Raw genomic sequence first — 23506 nt, 5'->3', positions numbered from 1 at the left:
GAGAAGGTGATTGGCTGCAGACCCCATCTCTGCAGGACCTGTACACCTCCAGGACACTGCGGGCGTGCAGCTCGGATCCAGCTGACCCTTCTCACCCTGGACACAGTCTGTTTGACCTGCTCCCCTCAGGCAGGAGGCTCCGGTCCATTCGCACCAGAACCTCTCGCCATAAGAACAGTTTCTTCCCCTCTGCTGTTGGACACATGAACAATAACCCATGACTGTCCCGACCACTAACACATGACCCTACCTACTGCACTTCTTGGCCTGTACACCTGCCTTTATCATTTCATGTTTGGCACTGATCACCACCTGCACTCATGTATATATCTTTCTACGTAGCACTCATAATTCTTATTCTCATGTATATATCTCATGTATATCCTCATGCACATATCTTTCTTTCTACATAGCACTTTAATTCTTATTGTTTGCACTGAAGCACCGCAGCAATTTCCTAATGTTGTAAACCTCAACATCTGGCAATAAATCCCATTCTGATTCTGATTCTGATGAGTGATGAAACATTTCTCCCACTGAAAACGCTACATCCAGATGAACAGAAAAAAACTTTTTGTGGTTCTAAGTGAGATCATTGACAAGACTGGCTATGGATACCCACTACAGGATGGAGCAATTGTCAGCCAACTGCTCTACATGGATGACATCAAGCTATATACCAAGAGTGAACGAGACATCGATTCACTGATCCACACCACCGGGATATACAGCAATGACATCGGGATGTCATTCGGACTGGAGAAGTGCAGTCAGACGATAACAAAGAGAAGGAAGATAGTCAGAACTGCCAGAAGGCAATATTGCAGACACAGAGGACAGCTAAAGTACCTGCGAATCCCACAGGCAAATAGGAAACATGAAGAGGCCGCTAGGAAAGCTGCAACCACCAAGTACCTGCAGAGGGTCAGGCAAGTCCTTAGGAGTCAGCTGAATGGTAAGAATAAGATCCAGGCTATCGACACCTACACCCTGCCTGTGATCAGGTACCCTGCTGGGGTAATAAGCTGGCCAAAGGCGGCGATGGAAGCCACTGACATCAAGACCAGGAAGCTCCTTACTGTGCATGAGGGTTTCACCCCAAGTTCAGCTGTACGCTAAGCTGAAGGAAGGAGGCCGGGCAGTAGTAGCAATACCGAATGTCAGCAACGAACACAACGGAACACAAGACGCAGGAGAAGTACCAAGGGCTCAGAGAAGGGCTCAGAGAAGATGTGGAGGGTGAAGGCAACAGTGGTCCCAGTGGTAATCGGAGCGCTAGGTACAGTGACTCCCAAGCTAGGCGAGTATCTCCAGCAGATCCCAGGAACAACATCTGAGATCTCTGTTCAGAAGAGCGCAGTCCTACACTGTAAAATCGAATTATTTCCCAGAACTCAAAAAAACTATGTAAACTCATCGCCTCAAAAAAACTAAGTAAAGCTTACTTAAGATGACTGTTAGGACAACAGCCATCATTGCAAGTCTGCAGTATTAAGAATAACTTGATATTTCTGACTGTACAGTACTAATTGTTTACCTACTGACAAACATTTCAAGTTCAACTAAATGAAAAAACAATTTGTGGTAACCTGAATATGATTAAAAATAATTAACAACACTTATTGTAATGACGTTAAAGTCAGCCCAACTTTTATTTTCAAACACAACAAAGTATAACAGCCAACATACTGGACACTGTTCTGCTGAACAACAAACAATTATATTGCCATCACTGTTATAATCTTACAATGAAACAAAGTCTCAGATGTAATTATTCTGAAAATAAGTTTAGGCCTACCACAACTTTGTTTTGTACTTACATTACTTATATAATCAAAATAAAATATTTGTTGTTCTGTCACAAGTGCAGTCTCTGATTTAAACAACACATTTGTTTTTCATTCCAACACATGAGCTGGAATGTTGTATTATTTTAAGGGTGGCTTGTTTCCAGTCCAGGCATTACTGCCTGAATGACTGTCATGGATCGAGGTGATCCTAATGTAGGTGCAGAAGAAAGTCTTTAACTTTAAGTTTGTACGTGCTTCAGAGTTTGTGCGTTCTATGGAATTTTTACGTGTTTTGGAGTTTGTACGTGTTGTTGATGTTTTGGAGTTTGTACGTGCTTTGTCTCTAGGGGCCACCGTAAATATACTTTTATTTATTCACTCCACATAAAATGTAATAAATAAATCATATAATACAAAAACCAACTATTACATTTCAACTTTTAACTATTTAAATTTTCAGCTTTTTCCTTTTAAACAAATTTAAAGTGAAAACAACACAAAACACTGCAAACCACAACACAATTAAATATAAATTAAAATATGAAAACAAAAAAAGATGCACATTCTCTGTCACATTTGTTTTTCATTCCAACACATGAGCAGGAATGTTGTATTATTTTAAGGGTGGCTTGTTTCCAGTCCAGGCATTACTGCCGAATGACTGTCATGGATCGAGGTGATCCAAATGTAGGTGCAGAAGAAAGTCTTTAACTTCCCTTAAGTACAGTGGCAGTGGATGTGGGTTGGAGATGCAATGAGCTTGAACCTGCAGGCGACCATCTTCACTGACCACACCATCTGTGACGGAGGACTCATCTCTCCTGTTGTCCTGCAAGCAAACAATCATATTTTTTGGAACATGAACTTAATTGCTTTCTTAAAACATTTTTCTGCATTTGGTATAAAACAGACTCCAATTTGGACAATCTCAGGCTCCCTCCCCACGGAGAGGTGACATTCAATGTCCCACTGTCAGTCTGGATAGCCGTGACCACCACCCAACACACAATAATGTCATGAAAGCATCATTTTAAAAAGGGCTATGCAAACATGGCCAATAACTTTCATTCTAAGATGTGCAAAATGATTTGGGCACAAAACAAATTTTGCTGTTAGAAAACTTGCAGACTTCACTATATACAGTGTAGACCCTCTAAACTAAGTTTGGGGGATGTGATCTTTCAAGAAATGCAGACAAACTGTTGTTGTTTGTTTACTTACACAGCATGTCTTGTAGAATTAACTGGAGTCACCAGCAACAGCATAGTGCAGTCATATCTCAAGTCTAATAACAGAAGACAGGAAAAGATCAGTAAGAAACAACTTCCCCAAACCAAAGCACAAATAAAACAATAAGTAAAACAGGCTGATCTAAAGTATGATTAAAGTTCAGCCTGATTAATATAAATGTCACTGACAGTTGCTAAATATTGGAAAACCAAAATACTTACTGATGTCTTTCTGTCCAACAGCAGGAGTGCTGGTCCCGAGCCTCAAAGACAGTAAGAAGCAAGCAGAGGGAGAAAAAACAGAACATTTTTTAGAAACTGATTTGATCCTTAATGGCTGTGCAATCATAATAACTTACAACACAGAGGGTCAATGTAGACCCCATACAACCAAATTAGACTAACACATATAGTAATAAAAACAGCATCTACTACTGTGTCTGAATGTGTGGTATTGGCACTGTCAGTTTAGTGTGTTTAAAAAAAAGACCCCCGAATTTAAATATAATCATTACATGCTTGTTCAAAGCTAACCTCCAGTATATAAAGTTTCTTATAAGCAAAATGACCAGATCTAACATATGGCAGGGTTTATATGTAACATAATGTTTCTTATGATTCAACTGTGTAATTTAACTTAATTCTTTAGAAGGACAACCTATAATACTTTATTCTCAGTTATAAAGCCAACCTAGACTTCAACCATTTAACAGGCCACTAATCTGGATTATAGCTTTCACAACAAAACTTGTTTTTAAACACGTTTGAACAAAACAAATACTATTGTTAATATTATTATTAAAATTTTAATTAAACAGAAAAGTAGTTAAATATAAAAGCAGTTTGCTTATGTTGTTAAATAAAGTCTAGATTTGACATTAATAGATGCCACAGATGTTCAAAAGCTGCCACAAAGCATTAAAAAAATAGACGTCTTCCAAAACGTTGGAGCATTTTTGCAAATATGTGATGTCTTGATAAATCGAGCAGATACTTTACACAGCTACATTCTCGCCTGAAAATATCTTAAAAGTTTATTTTGTGACCCGGGAAATGTAATATTTAAAGTTTTTTAGCTGCGCTCCTCCGCCATTGCCGCGTTTGAGTTTTGGACAATTGCATATTTAGCTGTACCACGTCCCTCGAAGTCCACACAAGTCAGGATACATGCTCGATAAAACGAGAGGAGCAAAAACACATCCCGGAAATTTTCGCGTTCCTGGCTTCATGTGTACTTTGAACTGGAACAGTACTTGTTCTCCAACGTATCACAAGTCCACGAGACCACAAGTACACATAGACAGGCTCCGACAACCACGGCCTCCTTTTCCCCAGACTACCCTTTCTGGGTCACCAAATAAACTTTTAAGATATTTTCAGGCGAGAATGTAGCTGTGTAATGCTCAAATATCTCCTTAATTTATCAAAATATCACATATTTGCAAAAGTGCTTCCACGTTTTCGGAGAGCTCTGTTATCCACCAGCGCGATAGCTGACCGGGAGGTCAAGGCTCAATAGAGTCTGTGAGCACAGCTCACTGCTGGCGTATTATTTTCAACCCCCCTGCGGTCTTTTGCTACTCAGGTTAAACATGATATAAATACTTAGTTAGTAAGTTATGGCTATGGATTGAAAATACCCCCCACACCACACCCCTAACGGCTACACCTCCCGAAAAATTTTGTCTGGGCTCTTATCTCACTTTTTTATTTCAAACAATCAACAGAAAATTTCACAGAGACATATTTTTATAATGTTTTTAAGGCTGTGGTGTTAATTTTTAAGTAACATGAGCCCAGCCGCAGCAGCAACGCTAGGCTAACACTAACTAGCTAGCAAGATTATAAACCTGGTGCTAAACTAAGAGAAGCCACAAAATCAGTTTGAATAAGAGTAAACATTTACTCACCAAGTCAGTGTATCAGGTAAAGATCCACAGCAATGACAATAATCTCTTGAGCTGACGCTTCTCCAGGTTTGCTCAACATATTCCATAACAAATGCACCATGAACATGCGGACTGATCCGAGAGGGAGGAGGACGGTAGTGTTTTCAAAACACATCTTTCATCCTTCCGCCCTGAGAAGCAACATTTCCAGCTTACTTAGGTTTTCTAAGTTAAGAAAACTCAAATAAATTGAGTTGATCAGCATTTTTGCATAAAAAGTACTGGTAAGTTACTTAAATTGAGTTCTAATAACAAATTGATAAAAAAACTGAGTTCTGCCTACTTAATATTTTTAATTAAACACAATATTACATTTTACAGTGTAGGAACAGCAAAGATACTACGCAGGACCCTCAGATTCCCAGCCCTCCAAACTTGAAGGATAGACTGCCCGCAGGGACGAGAGGGGAATTTATATATTGCATGCTTCCTGTGACTGTGAAGGCTTAGGTTCTTAGGTTTTCTTTAATGCCATCTTTAATTCCATTCTCAATTATAATTTAATTATATTAAAACAACAATCAGTAAATGAATTAAACACTAAACATAAAAACAGCTGAGATTCTTTTTAAATCATGACTGGGTAACAGGATCAGGAAAGCATTGCAGCAAGATTGTGAGGCCTCCTCAGTAGATTATCATAGAGATTGTTTGTCAATTGATTTCTGTGCATACACAGGTTGCGTTGATGTCCATGTGCTGTAGAGCTAGACAATCGTCTGCAACCCTTACAATGTAATCTACATATACCACCATTCTTATTCATTATTATTAAGATATTGGTCCTCACAGTATATAAATATTTTATTACTACATTGTACTACCACAAGAGTATTCAAAAGCCAAATAGCAAACTCCTGTCAGTTTCCTGTTTTTTAGATGAGCTGTTACATTTTCTTACAACTAAATTTTGGCCTGGCTCTGTCTTTGGTTTGTGTATATCACCTCATTTTTTACTCCTGAGAAGTCAAAGGTATGTCAGGAGTGGCTTCGTGTGGTGATGATTTTGTCTTCCTTGAGTTTATCTTATCCATCTGCATGTTTCTTAAACATACCTCAATGTTTGATTTTGGATATTAAATATTCAAAATTATTATTATTTGATTTGACCTTAAACTTTTCTGTCCCTCGTATGTGTGAATAATTTTGTTTATATTATAATATGATTGGATTTATTCAATAAAAAGAGAAGCTATTTTAATGTAGTTGTTATCAAGGACATTTTATTCTTTTTTCAATTTAATTTTATAATTTGATGCTTTCTAAGCGTTTTGAGACCAAAACTTCTTTCTGTTAGTTATTAATGGAACAGACACAACATAAAAATCACGTAGTCTGCAGTGACTTACCCTCCTCAGTAAATCCAGTAAATGCAACCTGGTTTCATTATTTGTTCTGTGTCTTTTTTCGATTAAAGAAGAAGCTAAATTATGGTGAAATGATTGGTGGAGAGATTACTACTACTGTCAGTAATCCTGAAATTTTCTTTGTAATTCTTTGAAGCTATTATGTTGTAATAGTTTAACATAAATATGTAACATAAAATAATATCAACAGTTCAGTTCAGTTTATGCCAAGAATCACTTAATAGCTTAGGTTTAATTCTTAGGTTGCTTATTGTTTAAAGGTTTGCCTTGGTGTTTATTCCCTCAGTTTTTTCACAGCATTCCTGTCTCTGGGAATTCCCCTATACTTAGCTCAGTTCTGCCTGTGTTTATCTGCTAGTTTTTGCATCTCACTTCTTGTTTTATTTTGTTATCACTTGTGTATTGTGCTTAACCTATTTACCTATCTGGTTACCCTCTTTTAGTTAAGGTTGGTTTAGTTCTTTAGTTCTGTGTCATCTCATTAGCCCTTGCAGTGTGTATTTAAAGCCTAGGGACATGTAGGTAGAAAACAGCAGAAGTTCTCTGTGTAGGACATGAGGAGACGGATGTAATTAGTAAAGCAAGTAAACTACAGCTTCACAGCTCATCTTCAAGCCATTGAGCATTCGTTTTCAGAACCTTAGTTTGCACTGTTTGTAACTTGTGCTGATAAAAATGAAAGTGTCTCATTGATGGTTATTGATTATATTATTGTATCCTTCCTCAATGAAATTATTTGTTGGAAGTCAAAATATTTGGTGTTGTAAATTAACCTCCTGGACCTGGCGTCCACATATGTGGACATCACATTTTGGGTTATTTAGACCAAATACTCAATTTAGCTCTACAAAGGCCTGATATCCACTCACGAGGACGTTATACTGCTACTGTTCTATTGAAATTTTAAACAAATATCCTCATATGTGGCTCTCGTTTTTCTTAGAAACAGAAATTAGGTAAAAAAAAAAAACAAACCATCTGGTAATTCTTTATTTTTACATTCATCGGGTCCCAATCAGCCCAAATATCAAAGAGAAATTAAAAATGCATGCCGTGGAAGAGTTCAGGTCTTAGGAGGTTAAACTACCAACATTTTAAACAAGTAAAACTGAAAAGTGTGTTGGGCTTGGCAGACATTTGCACCCTTCTCGTTCAGAGTTGATTTTGACGCTCTACTTTAACTGTACATAGTGATGGATTATATGGGGCTTGAGCTGCATCTACATAAAGACTTTTTTAATCTGTCTATTTTATGTTCATCAGGGGACAGTGAAGGCTGTGCTATTGGTTCCCAGGGACTCCGGGTCCCCACCCAGAAGTCCTATTCCTCCAGTGAAACACTGAAGGCTTTTGACCAGCACCAAGACCAGACCAGGTTAGAAAATAGATGACACACATATTATCTTCTGTTTTGTTGAGCAATATCAGAACTGTGTCAAAAATGTCAAAAACACAAACTGGCGTGATTAGAATTTCTTTTCTGTATGTGAGTAGCTCTATTTATTCCTCTGTGTAATTCACCTTTGTAAACAGCTGGCTGAAAATCTACCGTATTAATTATACTCTATTGAATAAACCTACATATATGGGAATTTATAAGCAAAGTTTATTTCTACTTAAAAAGACTTAGGTTGACGTAGACCTTCCTCAGTCTTGGCCAGCTGCCGCTTTTCCCAACCTTATAAGCAGAACATTTGCATTATGACCGAAACTAGCACCACTGACAAGAACGGGCCATGAGGTCAGCCTTGACCATCGATGAATGGTCACAGAGGGAGTCGGGGCCTTTTTGGATATGATGCTCTTCTTCTTCCCTAGCCATTGTGTCTGTGGTGATGGTGTTCGCTCTGTGTTGTGTCATTTTGATGATATTTGTGTCCAGTGGATGATGAGACTATATTATTAAAAAAATTCCCCTCTCACCCCTCCCGTCTGTCCTTCAAGCTCAGGTCCTCTACCAGAGGCCTGGGAGCTTGAGGGCCCTCGCAGTATCTTAGCTGTTCGTGGGACTGTGCTCTCCTGAGATCTCGGATGTTGTTTACCGTGCACATCGACTTTAAATGTCCCCCATTACTCAAGGAAATCTCAGTCTAAGAAGGCTAGCCTGTCATTTTTCATATTCTTCTAGTGAAATTAATGTATTTGTCCACCAAGTTAACGTGACCAGTAAATTGTGGTTGTAGTTGTGAAACGTGTCTCACTGTCCACATGAACAGAATCAACTTTCTGGGATTTTCTTACCTCGATGACTCAGCATGCATAAAGACATTCAAATACAATATTCTTAGTATAGACATTTATTTAATCATCTTACAGTAATCATTACTTAATGCTGTTTTGTATAATTCCAGTAAATATATGTTGGTTAATTTACTAGTAGGGGTGGGCGATATAAACAATATACGATAGAAACAATATAAATTTGGCAAACGATAGAGATTTTGACTATATCGCTCTATCGCGATAGCACGTGTTGATGATGTCATCAAGCTGCGCCTGTTTTGGTTGAAAGCATCGCAGCGGCTACAACCATTATCATCTGCAAATTATGGCGGGCAACAGTCACAGCAAAGAGATGAAGCACTTTTGAAATATGGGGAAAGCCAAAAACTGCGCTTCCTCCACTTCCGTAACATTGATTCATTAATGTTGAATTCTCTCGCAGCTGCTCGGTTTCCATGTTGTTGCAGTATATTAATGACTAACCTCGTATTGTGGATGAATGATCTCAGTTGTTCTCCTGACTGAAGTTTGGCCCGTGTACAGCATCCTGCTATGTGATTGCATTTGTCCCTGACCACCAGAATCCCTCATGTTAACTTTTATCGAGTTGAAAAAAGTTGGCGTTCATCCTCCAGCTTCACTGTGCTAATGTTATGCTAACATAGCTGTGTCGCTAGCAATCACGTAGCACAACATTATATACCAGCTAGCCCAACTTCAGTAACCCTGCAAACGCCACTGCTGTTTAGTTTTCTGTCTTCATTTATGTTGGAAGTGACAGCAGAGCTGTACGCTTGAATTAGTTTCAAAAATCTCTCAGAACATGGTATGAAATGTTTAGGTGGAAACTAGCAAGCTAACTTCCTGTTAACTTCTAACTCCGTTAAATTTAAATTCTGTTTTCATGGATGCCTGGATGTTAAACTTAATTGTTACACCTGGTAAAGCAGCAACGCTGATGATTTTATTAAAGATGAAAGAATTTAGACCGTTTTTAACTCTGTGTTCGTTTGACTTTGGGACCTGAAGCGGACGGAGTTTAGGACCCAGATTACTCCACAAAGCTCCTCACTACGGCAGCCGTAATGCTCTGACGATCCATCAAGCAGTGCGGCTTATCAAAGTTGTACTAAAACATTTTTTAACAGATTTCTGCAGCCAAAGTCGGTTCGAGGTCAGTAAGCAGAACCAGAATTCATACATAAGGCACACTCTCGATTTTTGAGAAAATTAAAGGATTTTAAGTCCTTATAGTGTGGAAAATACGTTATACAGAAGAAAAGAATATATCGTGATGTATATCGTTACCGCACGTGCTTCAAATTATATCACGATATGGATTTTAGGCCATATCGTCCAGCCCTATTTACTAGTATCAGTTTTTTCATCATAAGAATTTGCACTTTGTCTGTTTTTCACTTTGATACATTCAGTTACATAACATTCATAAAAAAGCAGAGTGTAGTTTGTTTCCTGTATTTTTGATGATGGTATAATGATGATGTGGTAGTTGTATAGTTCAGAACATGGATCATCAAAAGCCTACAGCGTGTGTGCAGCACCTTCCTTTATCCTTTTTGCCCTTGGCTTTTGACAGGTTACTGTACGGGACAACCAAGGGACACAAGGACATGGTTCACCATGAAAAGGATGATTTTAACAGACAAGGTGAGAGTCTGCAAAAGTGCACAGACAGCAATGCTATCCCCATCTATTTGTATGTGTGCACTAAGACCAACAAAACTACTGTAAAAAAGATATTTCCATCAGTTACTTTAGAAATATGAATTGTCTTTCTTTAAAAATATGATTACAATGTAGAGACATTAAAGTACATATAAATGAAATTTAAACAACCTAGAATTGTATGCATAAAATTTGCATAACCTAACATTAAAAGTATATATGACAGGAGTCCAGAAAGAGGATGGAAGCATATGATAATAAGTCTGAAGGCTATAATCGCCCAATGAAAGTGAAAAAGTGAGAAAAGAGAAAAATCACACAGTAAAATGAATAAAAATCAACAAAAGACTAAACAACAGTATACGTTATTGAACATATAATAGAAAATTAGTCTTGCTGTGCTGTTAATCATAGAATGATTTTATAACTGCTGATTGAAAATGAAGCACACACTTAGATTTTAAATATGTTTTTAAGGAGTATCCTGTTATTTGAAAACGATTTGAGCTCAATTCCAGTTACTCCTCATTTCCAATTAAATGTAATTAAATCATATGAAATACAGATATCAAAGAAACAGCATTTGAAATAGAAAATTGAATTTTATTTATTTACTTTTATTTACTATTTAGTGTCTTCATTCTGTTGTATTGCATCTATTTTTAAATTATTGCAGATTTTTAATACAAGAGTACAGGAGGGAAAAAAACGCAGACTTTACTTAGACTACTTTATTCCCATGTTACAGTCATTATTGAGAAAAAGTAATGTATTACATGTTACGCATTACCTTTCTTAAAAGTAATGCAGTACCTCACTTAATTACTCATCATAGAAAGTAATTTCGACAATACGTACGTTACTTTGTTATTCTGTAAAATGCCCTGAAACACATCAGTTATAAATAAACCTGAGGCTACAATCACACACCAACACAGATCCCTGTCTTACTGAGGAAATACATGCAATCTTTTTTATGTATGAGCACACACCTGACAAACCAAGATGACAACTAGCCCAAACAGACTTCAAGGCAACTGCAGTGATTCTAGGATAGAAACGTTATTGCTCGTCACTGCCTTTGTTACCTGTCAAAGCTCAGGCTCTGACAGGAAAGCTAGGATCATCAGACACTCAGCGTAAACATGATTCTGGGTTTCTCCAAAAGTTGATTCTGGACGTAGCGTTTTGTGGGAGAAACGTTTCGTCACTTTCGCCATGAGTACCATCTGTGAATGGCCATTGATCAGTGGGTTTTGATCAGTGGTTGCTGATCAATGGCCATGAGAATTTGCATAATTAAGACTAAGGAACTGAGCTCCCAGCCCATTGTTCCTTCAGTGGGCTGGTTTCAGTCATCATGCAAATGTCCTGTTTATAAGATTGAAGCCTGCAGTCAGCTGAGACTGAAGACGACGAAACGTTTCTCCCACTGAAAACATCCAGATGAACAGAATCAGCTTTTGGAGATGTTCTTACCTGGATGATTGAGCGTGCATCAAGATGATTCTGGGTTATTGGCTGCCCTGAATACATTCTTGTTGTTTTATTTTATATCAGGCTCCTTCTTTTTAGACCACTCCACCTCCCGCACACATACTTAGCTTGTTATTTAGAAACCTTCCAAATTTGACTACAGTGAGTTGGGAAAGTGTCGGTACAAACGGTAAATGTTTTTTAATGTTATTCACTGTTTAAAAAGCTGTTGAGCTGTTAAAATCCATAATGTTTACTATTATCATATAATTATTTATTATTATTTTTCACTTACTGCTTTTACTGTAATAACACTAATAATGAGTAAAGGTTGTCATTTAATTAGCAGTAAAATTGATCTTTAACTCTCTAATTTACATCTGAGCAAACTGTGTACAAAACTAAAGCACAGCTTCATATTGATTATATTAAACATGTACATGTCACTGTGAGCTGCACCACCATACATGAGACTGAAAGCACTTATATTCTCAACGTCTAACTGGATTTGAGGCACCTTTTGTCTGGTTTGTCTTCTGAGTTATTCATTCAGTCTCATAAGAATTGCTTTGTCAAAGATTCCTCACAGACTTGTTTGACTATTTTTCCATAGCTGTCTTCCACCTGCTGTATATACACTGTATTGCCAAAATTAATCACTCGTCTGCCTTCACACATATATGAACTTGAGTGAGATCCCGTTCTTAATCCATAGGGTTTAATGTGATGTCAGCCCACCCTTTGCAGCTATAATAGCTTCAGTTTTTCTAGGAAGGGTTTCCACAAGGTTTAGGAGTGAGTTTGGGGGAATTTTTGACCATTTGCAACATCTGACAATGATGTTGGGCGAGAGCCCCTGGATCTCAGTCTATATTTCCAGTTTATCCCGAAGGTGTTTGTCAGGTTGAGGTCAGGACTCTGTCCTTGTGCATTGGTGCACAGTGCTGTAGGAAGAGGAAGGGGCCACCCCCAAACTGTTCCCACATAGCTGGGAGCTTGAAATTGTATCTTGTTATGCTGAATATTAAGATTTGCTTTAGTTGAACTAAGGGGCCAAGCCCAACTCTGAAAAACAACTCCACACCATATCCCCTCACCAACAAATATAACACTGGACAGCGAAGTAACATTCTCCTGGCAGTCGCCAAACTCAGATGCCATCATATTGCCATACAAAGAAACACGATTTGTCACCCCGGAGATCAGATCCCCACTGCTCTAGAGTCTACTGGAAGTCTGCTTTAGATCACTTCATCCAATGCTTTGCGTTGTCCTTGGTGATATGAGGCTTGACTGCAGCTGCTTGGTCATAAACTCACATTCGATGAAGTTTTCTATTCAATTCAGTTTTATTTATATAGCACCAAATCACAACAAGTCGCCTCAAGGCGCTTTATATTGTAAGGTGGACCCTACAATAACACATACAGAGGAAAACCCAACAATCATATGACCCCCTATGAGCAAGCACTTTGGCGACAGTGGGAAGGAAAAACTCCCTTTTAACAGGAAGAAACCTCCAACAGAACCAGGCTCAGGGAGGGGCGGGGCCATCTGCTGCGACCGGTTGGGGTGAGAGAAGGAAGACAGGATAAAGACATGCTGTGGAAGAGAGACAGAGATTAATAAAGAGACACTGTTCCTGAATTAATCTGAAGGCCACATCAGGTTTGAAGGTCTGTAGCAACTGACTCTGCAGAAAGTTGGTGACCTCTGCATACCCAGCACCCCGGTCTGCGATTTAACATGGCCTACCACTTTGTGGCTGAGTTACTGTTCTTCTCAATCGTTTGTAGAAGCAGTCTGCATGCCTAGGTGCTTAAATTTATACACCTGTGGCCATGGAAGTGATTGGAACACCTGAATTCAATGATTTGGATGGGTGAGTGTACACTGGCAATATAGTGTATATTTTATGCCATAGTCACACCATCTCTGTGTATTAGAGCTATAGTCATTTGCGATGATCTAATGATTTCTAAATGATTTGAACACGGCCATCTGTTTCAGGTCAACACTTCAGTCTTCGTCAGCTGGGGATCTGTGAGCCACCGTCTCGTCGCGGCCTGCCTTTCTGCCCTGAAATGCCTCCACCCCACCGTGGTTTCTCAGTTGGTACAGCTCAGGAGCTAGACACTGATAGTCAGGCAGTCATGTCCCCAGAGCATGCTATGCATCTGTGGGGCCGCGGAGGTCTGGGTAAATCATCCGGGAGGAGTTCCTGCCTGTCGAGCCGCTCCAACTCAGTGCTGACTCTAACTGACACTGAGCACGAGAACAAATCGGACAGCGACAATGGTAGGAGATCAACTGTTCGCTCCATTTTTGATATCATGTCCTGCTTTGTGCTCAAGTAACAGTTCTTATTCATCTCTGTCATACTTAGAAACAACAGTTAGCTCGGTCTTTCTGATTCAACTGTTGTGTAGCTGATGGGGTAGACATCCTCGTGGGCCAACTTGAAAGTAACGTTATACTGTTAAAATGCTACAAGAAATCCAGTTGCACTTTTACTTTTTAAAATCTCTTTTGGGGCCTTTTGCCTTTTATTGGATGCTGCCGTAATGGAGAGTCGACAGGAAAGCAGGGAGAGATTGCAGGGGAAGGCGCGTAGCAAGGGGCCTCAGGTCAGACTCAAACCTGGGCTGCTGAATGTCATGCAGCACATGTTTGCCTTCTTCAGTCTCAGTAGAGACGAGCACAGCTGGTTCTAGCACCAGCTGCTACACTATTTAGACAGAAATGTATATAAACGTATATAACTTTATTTCACAGTTTGGTCAATGATAGTCATTTATCTGTTCATGTAATGGAATAGTAGACCTCTTTCAGTAATTACAAAAAGCAATCTAAAACTATCAGCTATTGTTATTAGAGGATCATAAGTTGTAAATAAAAGCATTGATAACAATTTCCAAACATGTTACTTTACCTAATTCTGATATTTGGGGTTTATGTAAAAATGTATTAATTGCAACCATTAAGTTGTTTAAGACAAAACAGCACAAACATGGATTTGAGAAACTTAGTTCTCTGACATTTAAAGTGATATCCAAGATTATTGTGCACACTCCCAGGAAGTGTCCCGCATGGTGGTCGAGCGGGGGGCAAAACCAAAAAGCCCTGCCAGTTAAATGTACGAATATCTGGCAATTCAAGGCTGCCTGGTGAGAATCTATTCAATTTTCAAAGGCAACTGTTGCTTCTGAGACATGCTGCAAACTGATTTTTATAATTATCTCAGTTTAAGTATTTGATATGTTTTAATTACTATTTTAAAGAAGTAGTTCGCACTGTTGCCGTACAGGTGCTGAGTTTGAATCTAAGAGGTGGCTGGGGCCTTTCTGTGTGCGTGTTGTGTGCTCTCCAGGTGCTCTGACTTCCCATCACATTCCAACACATCCATGGCTGTAAGTTAATTGGAGAGTTTAAAGTGGCCATAGGTGTGACTGTGAGCATGAGCAGTTGTCTGTTTGTGTTAGTCCTGCAGTGGTTCGGTGACCTGTACAGGATGTACTCTGCCTTTCACCCTGTGACAGGATACGCTCAGCCAAAGCCAAGGCACTGAAACAGATAAGCCGAACAAGATGAAGGGATGGACTTTCATCACGTCATTTCACCCAAAGAAAATAAACTGATTTGGTTGAGTGAATAAATTGTTGAAACTTTAACATAATTCTAGTGTAGAACAACAGACATGAAGTCTGAACCTAAAGGATTTGCAATCACAAAACATGTTACGCTTAATTCTCTCCCTCTTTAGAAGGTTCCTATAGGAGGAAAGTTAGTGTCACTGCGGTTTAATACATTGATACTGTTGCAGGTTACTGTGTGTGTGTGTGTGTGTGTGTGTGTGTGGACAGTAAGGCTTCTGGCTCTGTTGCTACCTTTGTTGTAGTAAGATGGAAAAAAAAACAAAGATGTGAGAAAAACAGAAAATGATGAGAGGAGAGATTTCAGAGTTCAAAACAGGAGCACAGAAAGTGGAGAATAAAGACACAAAAGGGAAAGTGAGAAGCCTGTCTGCATTGTCGGTAATATTACCCAAGAAAATATTAAAGCAGAGCTGTCTGGCTGGCAAAGGACACACTTGCAAACATGCACACGCACATTGGCAGATATAAACACTTATTGTGTCCGGACCCACGAGGGCCCAGCTACTTGATACTTGGTGATCTGAGCTGCAGGGACAGAGAAAGGAAGATTTTCATCCTGAACATACTTACAGGTGCTGTTCTCACATACACGGACATACTGAACTTATACAATTCATGTTTATTTTGAATAAGCAGAAAAAAATGTTGCATTAAAAACAATCACAGAAGCTAAAAAAAAAAAAAAGACACTACCCTACTGCAAATGGAATTTTTTTTATCATGGATGGGCATAAAATATATAAGCTGACCTCTCCAGACCACTTTCTATAAGACTGCTCTCTGCAGATGTATGTGTGTGTTTAACTGAAAGGGGATGAAAGGAAAGAAATGTGGAAATACGGAGGAAAAAGAAAGGAGGGTGGGCAGATGGAGGAGGAGGAATGTATCATCTTTGCTAACCAGATTACTTTACTATGTATGAACAAAACACTTAATCCATTTGGCATCTCTAAGCTGCTTAACACTGTAACCTAAACTGTTATAGAGACACTCACAGACAGCTGCAGCACCCATCAAAGCTTTAAGGGCAACACAAACTCATAAACACAGTAAGATATAAAGAATACTTTATATACTGCTCAAAACATTACTTCAGAGTAGCCGATGTTTTTCAGAAGGCAATAATAATTATTTTGCACAAATGACTCATTATTGAGGCTGTACACAACATGGGACTCATGTCCCTGTTTATGTCAGTCGTGTTGAAAAGGAAACATAATAAAGGTGCCGTTTACAAACCGTTGTGTCCTTACAGTCGCTCATACAGCGACCTGCCCAACTTTCACCAGTTATCTGTGTTCACACCTTCCCTTTATTCAACATCTCAGCCTGCCGCACAGCTTCTGATTTCAACACTTTCCTTTTACCATCGCTGTGTATTAGAGATGGACCGATTCGATATTACGTATCGGTATCGGTCCGATACTGACGTAAATTACTGGATCGGATATCGGAGAGAAATAAGAAATGTAATCCGATCCATTAAATATCAAAAAAGCACCTCACAAAACTTGCAACACGGCGTAACTCGGCTCATAACCGTCGGAGCAGTGTGCGTCACGTGATAGAGCGGCTGTGTGTCTTTGTAGCCTCGCTACCAAACTCAGAGAAGTTTTCCCAGAGAGAAGTAAAGCAAGTGTGTAAGTTCATCTCTGAATGTTTGTAAAGCATTCCCACGTTAAGCTTAACAACCGATATATGGAGCGACTGCCTCTCTCTCCTCGCTGCTACTTCAATCATGAAACTGATCAATGATCAGCTGATCGGCTTCTGCCGATCCTTTGTTTGTTTTTGGCCCACTTTGCACCAGAAAGAGGAAACCAGCAGCTGAACAACAGCAGCACGTTTAAGCTTGATCAGCTGTTGTTAGAATTTATTTAATATTACTTTCTACACCAGGATCTTTTTCTACGAGCTGACGGCTGGTAACTGTGCAGGGGCGGATCTAGCAAAGTTTAGCCAGGGGGGCCGATAGGGCATGAACAGGGAAAAGGGGGCACAAAGACATACTTTTCTTTCTTATTCTCATTTAAAATGTCAGCTTTTAATAAATAATTATCTGAATCTTACACCCAAAGTTTTAATCTGATGTAAAATGTATAGAAGTCCATTACTGTATATAGTAACTGTTAAGTCTAATATACCCTAGTAAGCTATAGTACTTTTTCCTTTGGGAAGGTACCATCTGTGCAGTCTGCAGTTCTGTTGAAGAAAGATGTTGAATCTATTTAATTATTCTTGAAAAATAATTTATTTCTGTGCATTTTTTTTCACACTGCATCAAATTAAAGTTGATTACGTCGATTAAGCATCATGAGGTGGAGGGTGGGGGGTGGTTCCCTTTTTTTGCTGGGAGTTTGCAACCCTATTAGTTAGGTTGCTTAATATTTCTGCTAAGTACTCTTTAAAATACCAGAATAGGGAGGATGGAGCAGGTTTAAGTTTATTAGATTGATCAGTATTGAAACATTTTGGGTGCAGTGTATTTTTTACATACAGGTATAACAGAATAGCTTTAGTGTTGTTTATTTAAACTTGAGTATGAACTTATACAAAATGCAGCAAGATATTAAAAAACAGTTTTATTGATTAAAAAACACTATATCGGATTCATGTCGGTATCGGCAGAAATCCAAATTTATGATATCGTATCGGACATAAAAAAGTGGTATCGTGCCATCTCTACTATGTATAGAACATTTTTTCATCCTGCCTCGATTATTGCAATTCCTTATTCCTCTGCCTAAGCAAACTGTCCCTGGATCGCCTACAAACTGTCCAGAATGCTGCTGCGAGGCTTCTAACCAGGTCCATAAATCGTCTCGTCTGACAGAGATTTCTTACAAAAGCTCCTCATAAAATTTAGGGTTTTATTTAAATATTTGGTGACCACTTTCGGAGCCCTCTACAGTCAGCTGCCTCCATTTTCAGTGAACTACTACCATGCATAAGATCTAGATCTCTGAGGTGATGAGTGCTGATCAGTGTTGGCTGTACGTAGAGCCAGGCTGAAGAAAAAAGGTGACTTTGACTGTGGGCCGTGGACTCTATATTTAAACTTCAGACTTTATTTGATCTATTTCTGTCATTTTAATTGCTGTATGTATGTGAAACTTCTTTTTGTTTTTGTTTTGCTTTTCCAAACATTAGTTGATGCCTTGATTTACCCACTCCCATCTATGGCAATGACATCTAATGACCAAAACATAAGGTACAGATGAAGCCTCCAAAATGACTTTCTTCTGCTGATTGTGTTGCTCAGCCTTAGAGAGAAAAGACATTTGGAGGAGACTCACTTTTTAAATTTTAAGAAACCTGCCAAAAATTCTGATTGCTTTGTTATCATTATTATAGTTACTTCTTGAACACAGATGGATGAGGTAAAAGTCCTGTCACCTTTATGTAAAATGAAACTTTAAACGGGGACTCGCTCACAGAAGCAATTCTGTTTCTAGAGTTCTTTTTCTTTTTAAAGAAAGTTCTAAATAAATTGGATCTAAATGATTTGTGAAGCAGTGCCGTAGTATCTGTGCTAGTTTGTATTTTTACACAGAACAAAGCCTAATAAAGAAGTGCAGAAGTGCTAATGCTATTACTTTACAAATAAGCAATTTGGCAAACTGGCTACTTTCTTTCTGACTCATTGCTTTCAAGGTGTGAAGTGTGAATCTATTGGGGGAAAATAGGTAAAAATCTCCTAGCAACAAGTAATCAGTGGAAAGTGTAACAGAGCTTTAGACTGAACGTTTCCAAAACTGTCCAGCTGAAAAGCAGATGAAATGTAAATCTGTAGTGTTGTGCAGTGCTGTGATAATGTGCTGTTTAGAATATGTATTTCATAAAATATTTATTTTGTGTGCTTATTAAACTATACATCAGGTAGTCCTAATGCTGCGTCCGTGTGCTCAAGACTTATTTACTCACACGTAGTGTATATGGAATAGTTTGTTGAATCGCAGACACATATATTATCATATATTACAGAGCATATAGTGTGATGCTATAGCAGGAGACATCAGATCTGACTGCTGGAGAAGACAGATAGCAGCAATAACTAAAGTGCATATGTAACTAGAAAGATTACCCGTGCACACTCACCAGGACGCAGTTAGAGTCGGTGTTCTCATGCTCGATGCAGTATTTAGACACAGATATTACTGTTGATTTTGTTTGTGTGCAGATGCTGTTGTGTATTTAAACAGCCTTCAGGAATAAATAATGTATCGTTGTGATCATTTTAAAGTGGCAGTGAATGCGCTTGCTGTGTTTTAGGCTTATTGCCTTCACTCTTGGATTATCAAAGCGTGTGTGTGTGTGTGTGTGTGTGTGTGTGTGTGTGCGCGCACAGATGGCTGTGGAGAATCACACGCATACAGAAAAATATGTTTTTCAGCCGAAGCGGAAATGTACTCGAGTTCTCGAGATGCACACCCTTCACACACAGAGACACACACACAGACACACAAGATGCTGGTGCCAGTCATATTCAATAACAATCTAGTGCTGACCAGAGAAATCAATGAATAACAGACTAACTGACTAGAGGGTTTAACTTTGGCGCCACTAACATGGAGAAGACTTGATTCCATGGAGTGGCTAACATTAAATCATTAACCATACACCACCGCTCTGCACACCCTCCTCCGCTCTGGCTCCTTTTATCCTATTTTGTCTTTCAAAATATACAGTCATTGCTGTTGTTTCATTCTTTGTCATGAGTTTATGCAGTTGTGATCGCAGTATTGTAAGACTAAATATTGTATGAAGTTATCCAGAGTAACAACTGACGACTGAGTTGTTTGTACAACTGACAGATGATGTAGTGTCAGTGCTTTTACAGTAACAGTAATTATAACGCTATCACAAGCAACAAGTTTTGAAGTCTCCTTTCCCTTTGCCTCACCTCCTCCTCCTCCATCCTTTCCCCCTCTTCACTTGTGTTTCTCAGAACCCATTTAGGCCGAATCCATTACCAGAAGTGCAGAGGGAGAAGGAACTAGCGAGTTAGATAGACAGAGGGGAATGGAAAGAGGGAGATGGAGGGAACGTTCAACCTAATAAATTCTCCAGCAATGTTTCTCAGTTTCCTTGAGTTCTGATAGATGATGGCCTTTTTACTTGTGGTGACAGAAAAGCTTTCACTGCAGTTCTGCACAAACCTCATATGCTAACTCTGCGCGTGTTGGTTAAACTACTTTACTTTAGCACTTATATGCAGAAACAACATGCTGAATTCCAAATATTTTGCTTTTCATTAACAGTAGTTCCCCACTGGAACATTTCTTGCTCTATTTTGATTTCCTCATTGATTAAAAATTCTCTCCGCAGGAGAAATGAAAGATTAAAACTTACACATGAAATCCAAAAAACCCCTGAACAGGGCCGACTGAGAGCCCCATCCAGAGGCAACAAAGTCCGGCTTGAAATATGATATAAGACATAAACTATAAATGACAAGCGGCACACTGAGCATGATCATCTTTGTTCTAACCAACTATTATTCACATCAGAAGCATTTTCAAAAGGATATGAGACACAATAGGATACGTTTTACCTCTCATCAGTGCTGCAGTATGTTGTTGAACAGCATTGGGTCTGCATAACTGTTATTATAGAAAGTGATGATATTTCACTTTTAATGTATTTATAACAGTAATTTAACAAACGTCATGTGGCCTTTAAAAAACAGTCATTTTTCATCTCAGTGGAGACTCATCAGGAAGTTTTGCAGTTATACACACTTATTCCACTGGATGTGCTGATCTGATCATTATAACAACTTATGTAAAATTATATTCAGTAAGGTGCACAGTCAGATTTCCTATTGATCATAAGATCGATGTTGAGTTTAAGACAAGCAAAGCACGTCTATAGCAGCTACAGCTGATTTAACTGACTTTTGCTTGCATTATTATGCTGACAGCCTAAATTCCAAACATTGTTAAACGAACCAAAAAAGCAGCATTTATGAGTTACAGCATTGTGTTGAGGTGAACAGTTGTTTGCATGATGCTTCAGCGGCTTTCATGTGCTCTGTCACTGACTCTCTGTTCCTCTCTCCTATGCTAGAGTTGGAGGTGATGATAGTGGGGACACCACTACGTTCTTTCAAAAGACGCAACACTGACATCATAAACATTCTGAAGTTAAACAGGGTTAGAGTTTAAGAAATGAAAATAAAGTAGAGCGGTCTACAACAGCAGAGGACAAACTGCAGCGAGGCCAGAACACGTGGAGCTGCTGACACCAGCATCTGTAAGAATAAGATGCTGGTAGAAAGAATCCCAGCCAAAGCTGAGTAAATGCCAACCCCAGCCAAGAACACCAAAGCTTGATTTCTAATTGATAATAAAAGCAGTGATGCGCAGTCGGGGATTGCACTGAAGACGTGGGTCACGTCTGCCCACTTTTTTATTAACTTATCTTTGGGCTGGATTTCCCCAGTTTGGCTTTCAGATTTGTGGAGCTACGAGAGTTTATTAGCTTTCGTTTACTGTAGGTAAATAAGTAATGTAGTACATGACTTTGTTTACAAAAGCAGTGAGTAATGTAATCTTATAGACCTCAACACTGATATACCAAAAATACCTTTTTAAATGAAAAAAATCTGTATCAGCAAAACAAAAGGGAAAAGCTTTTTCTGGTGAAAGAAACAATGTGACGATTTCTCTGTGATTTTTGACCATAAAGATGTGTGTGTGTGTGTGTGTGTGTGTGTGTGTGTGTGTGTGTGTGTGTGTGTGTGTGTGTGTGTGTGTGTGTGTGTGTGTGTGGAAAGCTGTTGAAAACATTCAAGGTGAGAACTGATATCGAATATCACACAGATCAGGTTCAGATATGGTTTCATAGCTATCACACTGTAATGGAAGTACTAAGGGAAAGACATGTCAGAACTGCAAGCACACCCACACTGAATCATGTTTCCATCACTGCAAAGGACATTCCTAAGTGCAACTTCACTAAATCTAACATGAGGTATTCTCAAAACTCAAATATGATTTGTATTAGAGGGTCTTGGTTAAATAGAGAGATCTCCCGTGCACACAGCTTTGTAAATACAGGCTCTTTGAACCTTTGGTCCCCTCGTTTTCTTTCATTTAAAGGATTTCACCTGTTTTTATTTCATATTGTTGTCTCATCTCTCTCTCCCTTTCACACACACACACAGAATCATTAGTATGTGAAGCTATTTAATAGCTGGATCGATAAATGTGCTGTTCTTACAGGATCATTTGGCCTCTGAAGCAAATCTTCTGACAGCCACTACATCATTAGGGCATTACCAGTAGCCTTCTGTCTCCTGCCCCGTGCAGTTCCTCCTTCGTTTTTTCTTCTTTCTCATTTTCCTTTCTCTTCTGCATCTCATAAGGCATTACATTTCCTGTTTTTTTCCTATGTATCTATATGGCTTTGGATGTTTGGTTGTGTAGATGTGTTCTTATTAACGTGGACCCAGAGTGAAAGGAAAATGTAAAAAACACCCTGTTTAGGACAGCGTTTGTGCTGATATGGACTTATTGTAGATGCAGCCCTGGTGACCACTAAGAGTCCATCTCTCATCATAAACCTGAAGGAATTCTGTCATTTGGAGCTACGTGATTTGTCAGCAGCTCTGTTGCAATGGAAGTGCATCAATTGGGCCCGAGCTAACAGAGATAATTAAATACACTGCAGAGGGAATTGGAAAGTAAAGTGTTTATTATATATGAGCTGTGCATTTTTTCTTCAGGTGTAATTAATTTAAAGATTAAGCAAACGCGTCGGCCATTCTGAGGCTGCACACACACTAACCATAATTACTATAACAGTTATTTCCTGACACTGACACTTCTGTGGCCCAAAGGGGAAGAAAGGTTTGCAGTTGCAAGAAACTCTTCAACATACTTAATTTGGAAAATTGACTCAGATTATACAAAGAAGCAATGCTTTTCATTGCAGATGGATAACTAGCCTCACATTTAATGATTCACCCACCAACCCTCTCATTCTCACACACACTTGTCAAAAGTGTCTGGAAAGCTAGCGATAGTGTGACTGACCTCAGCATATGGGTGATTTTACTGAGAAACTTCACACTCTCTCTCTCTCTCTCTCTCTCTCACTCACACACACACACACACACACACACAC

The 23506-nt window shown here is 38.9% G+C and overlaps 1 protein-coding gene and 1 long non-coding RNA gene across 2 annotated transcripts in view; one reads left to right on the top strand and one right to left on the bottom strand.

Annotated features, from left to right (window-relative positions):
- Positions 1–2504: 2504 nt before the first annotated feature.
- LOC121812113 lies at positions 2505–3384 on the bottom strand. The gene is made up of 3 exons (XR_006052871.1): positions 3242–3384; positions 3012–3075; positions 2505–2619 (listed from the first exon to the last, which is right to left on the bottom strand). It is a non-coding gene; the product is annotated as an uncharacterized LOC121812113 (long non-coding RNA).
- A 4051-nt stretch (positions 3385–7435) lies between these two features.
- Positions 7436–23506, top strand: part of tenm3 (teneurin transmembrane protein 3) — a gene marked incomplete in the record, with an annotated part of 240891 nt that continues 224820 nt past the window's right edge. The window contains 3 exon segments of the mRNA XM_042213353.1: positions 7436–7710; positions 10156–10226; positions 13731–14018. Of these exon segments, the coding sequence (XP_042069287.1) occupies positions 7529–7710; positions 10156–10226; positions 13731–14018 (541 nt within the window).

The sequence above is a fragment of the Haplochromis burtoni genome, unplaced genomic scaffold (assembly GCF_018398535.1).
Source record: "Haplochromis burtoni strain Fernald_Lab_line unplaced genomic scaffold, NCSU_Asbu1 Contig_437, whole genome shotgun sequence".
NCBI lineage: Eukaryota > Metazoa > Chordata > Actinopteri > Cichliformes > Cichlidae > Haplochromis > Haplochromis burtoni.
This window is presented reverse-complemented; position numbering and strand designations above follow the sequence as displayed.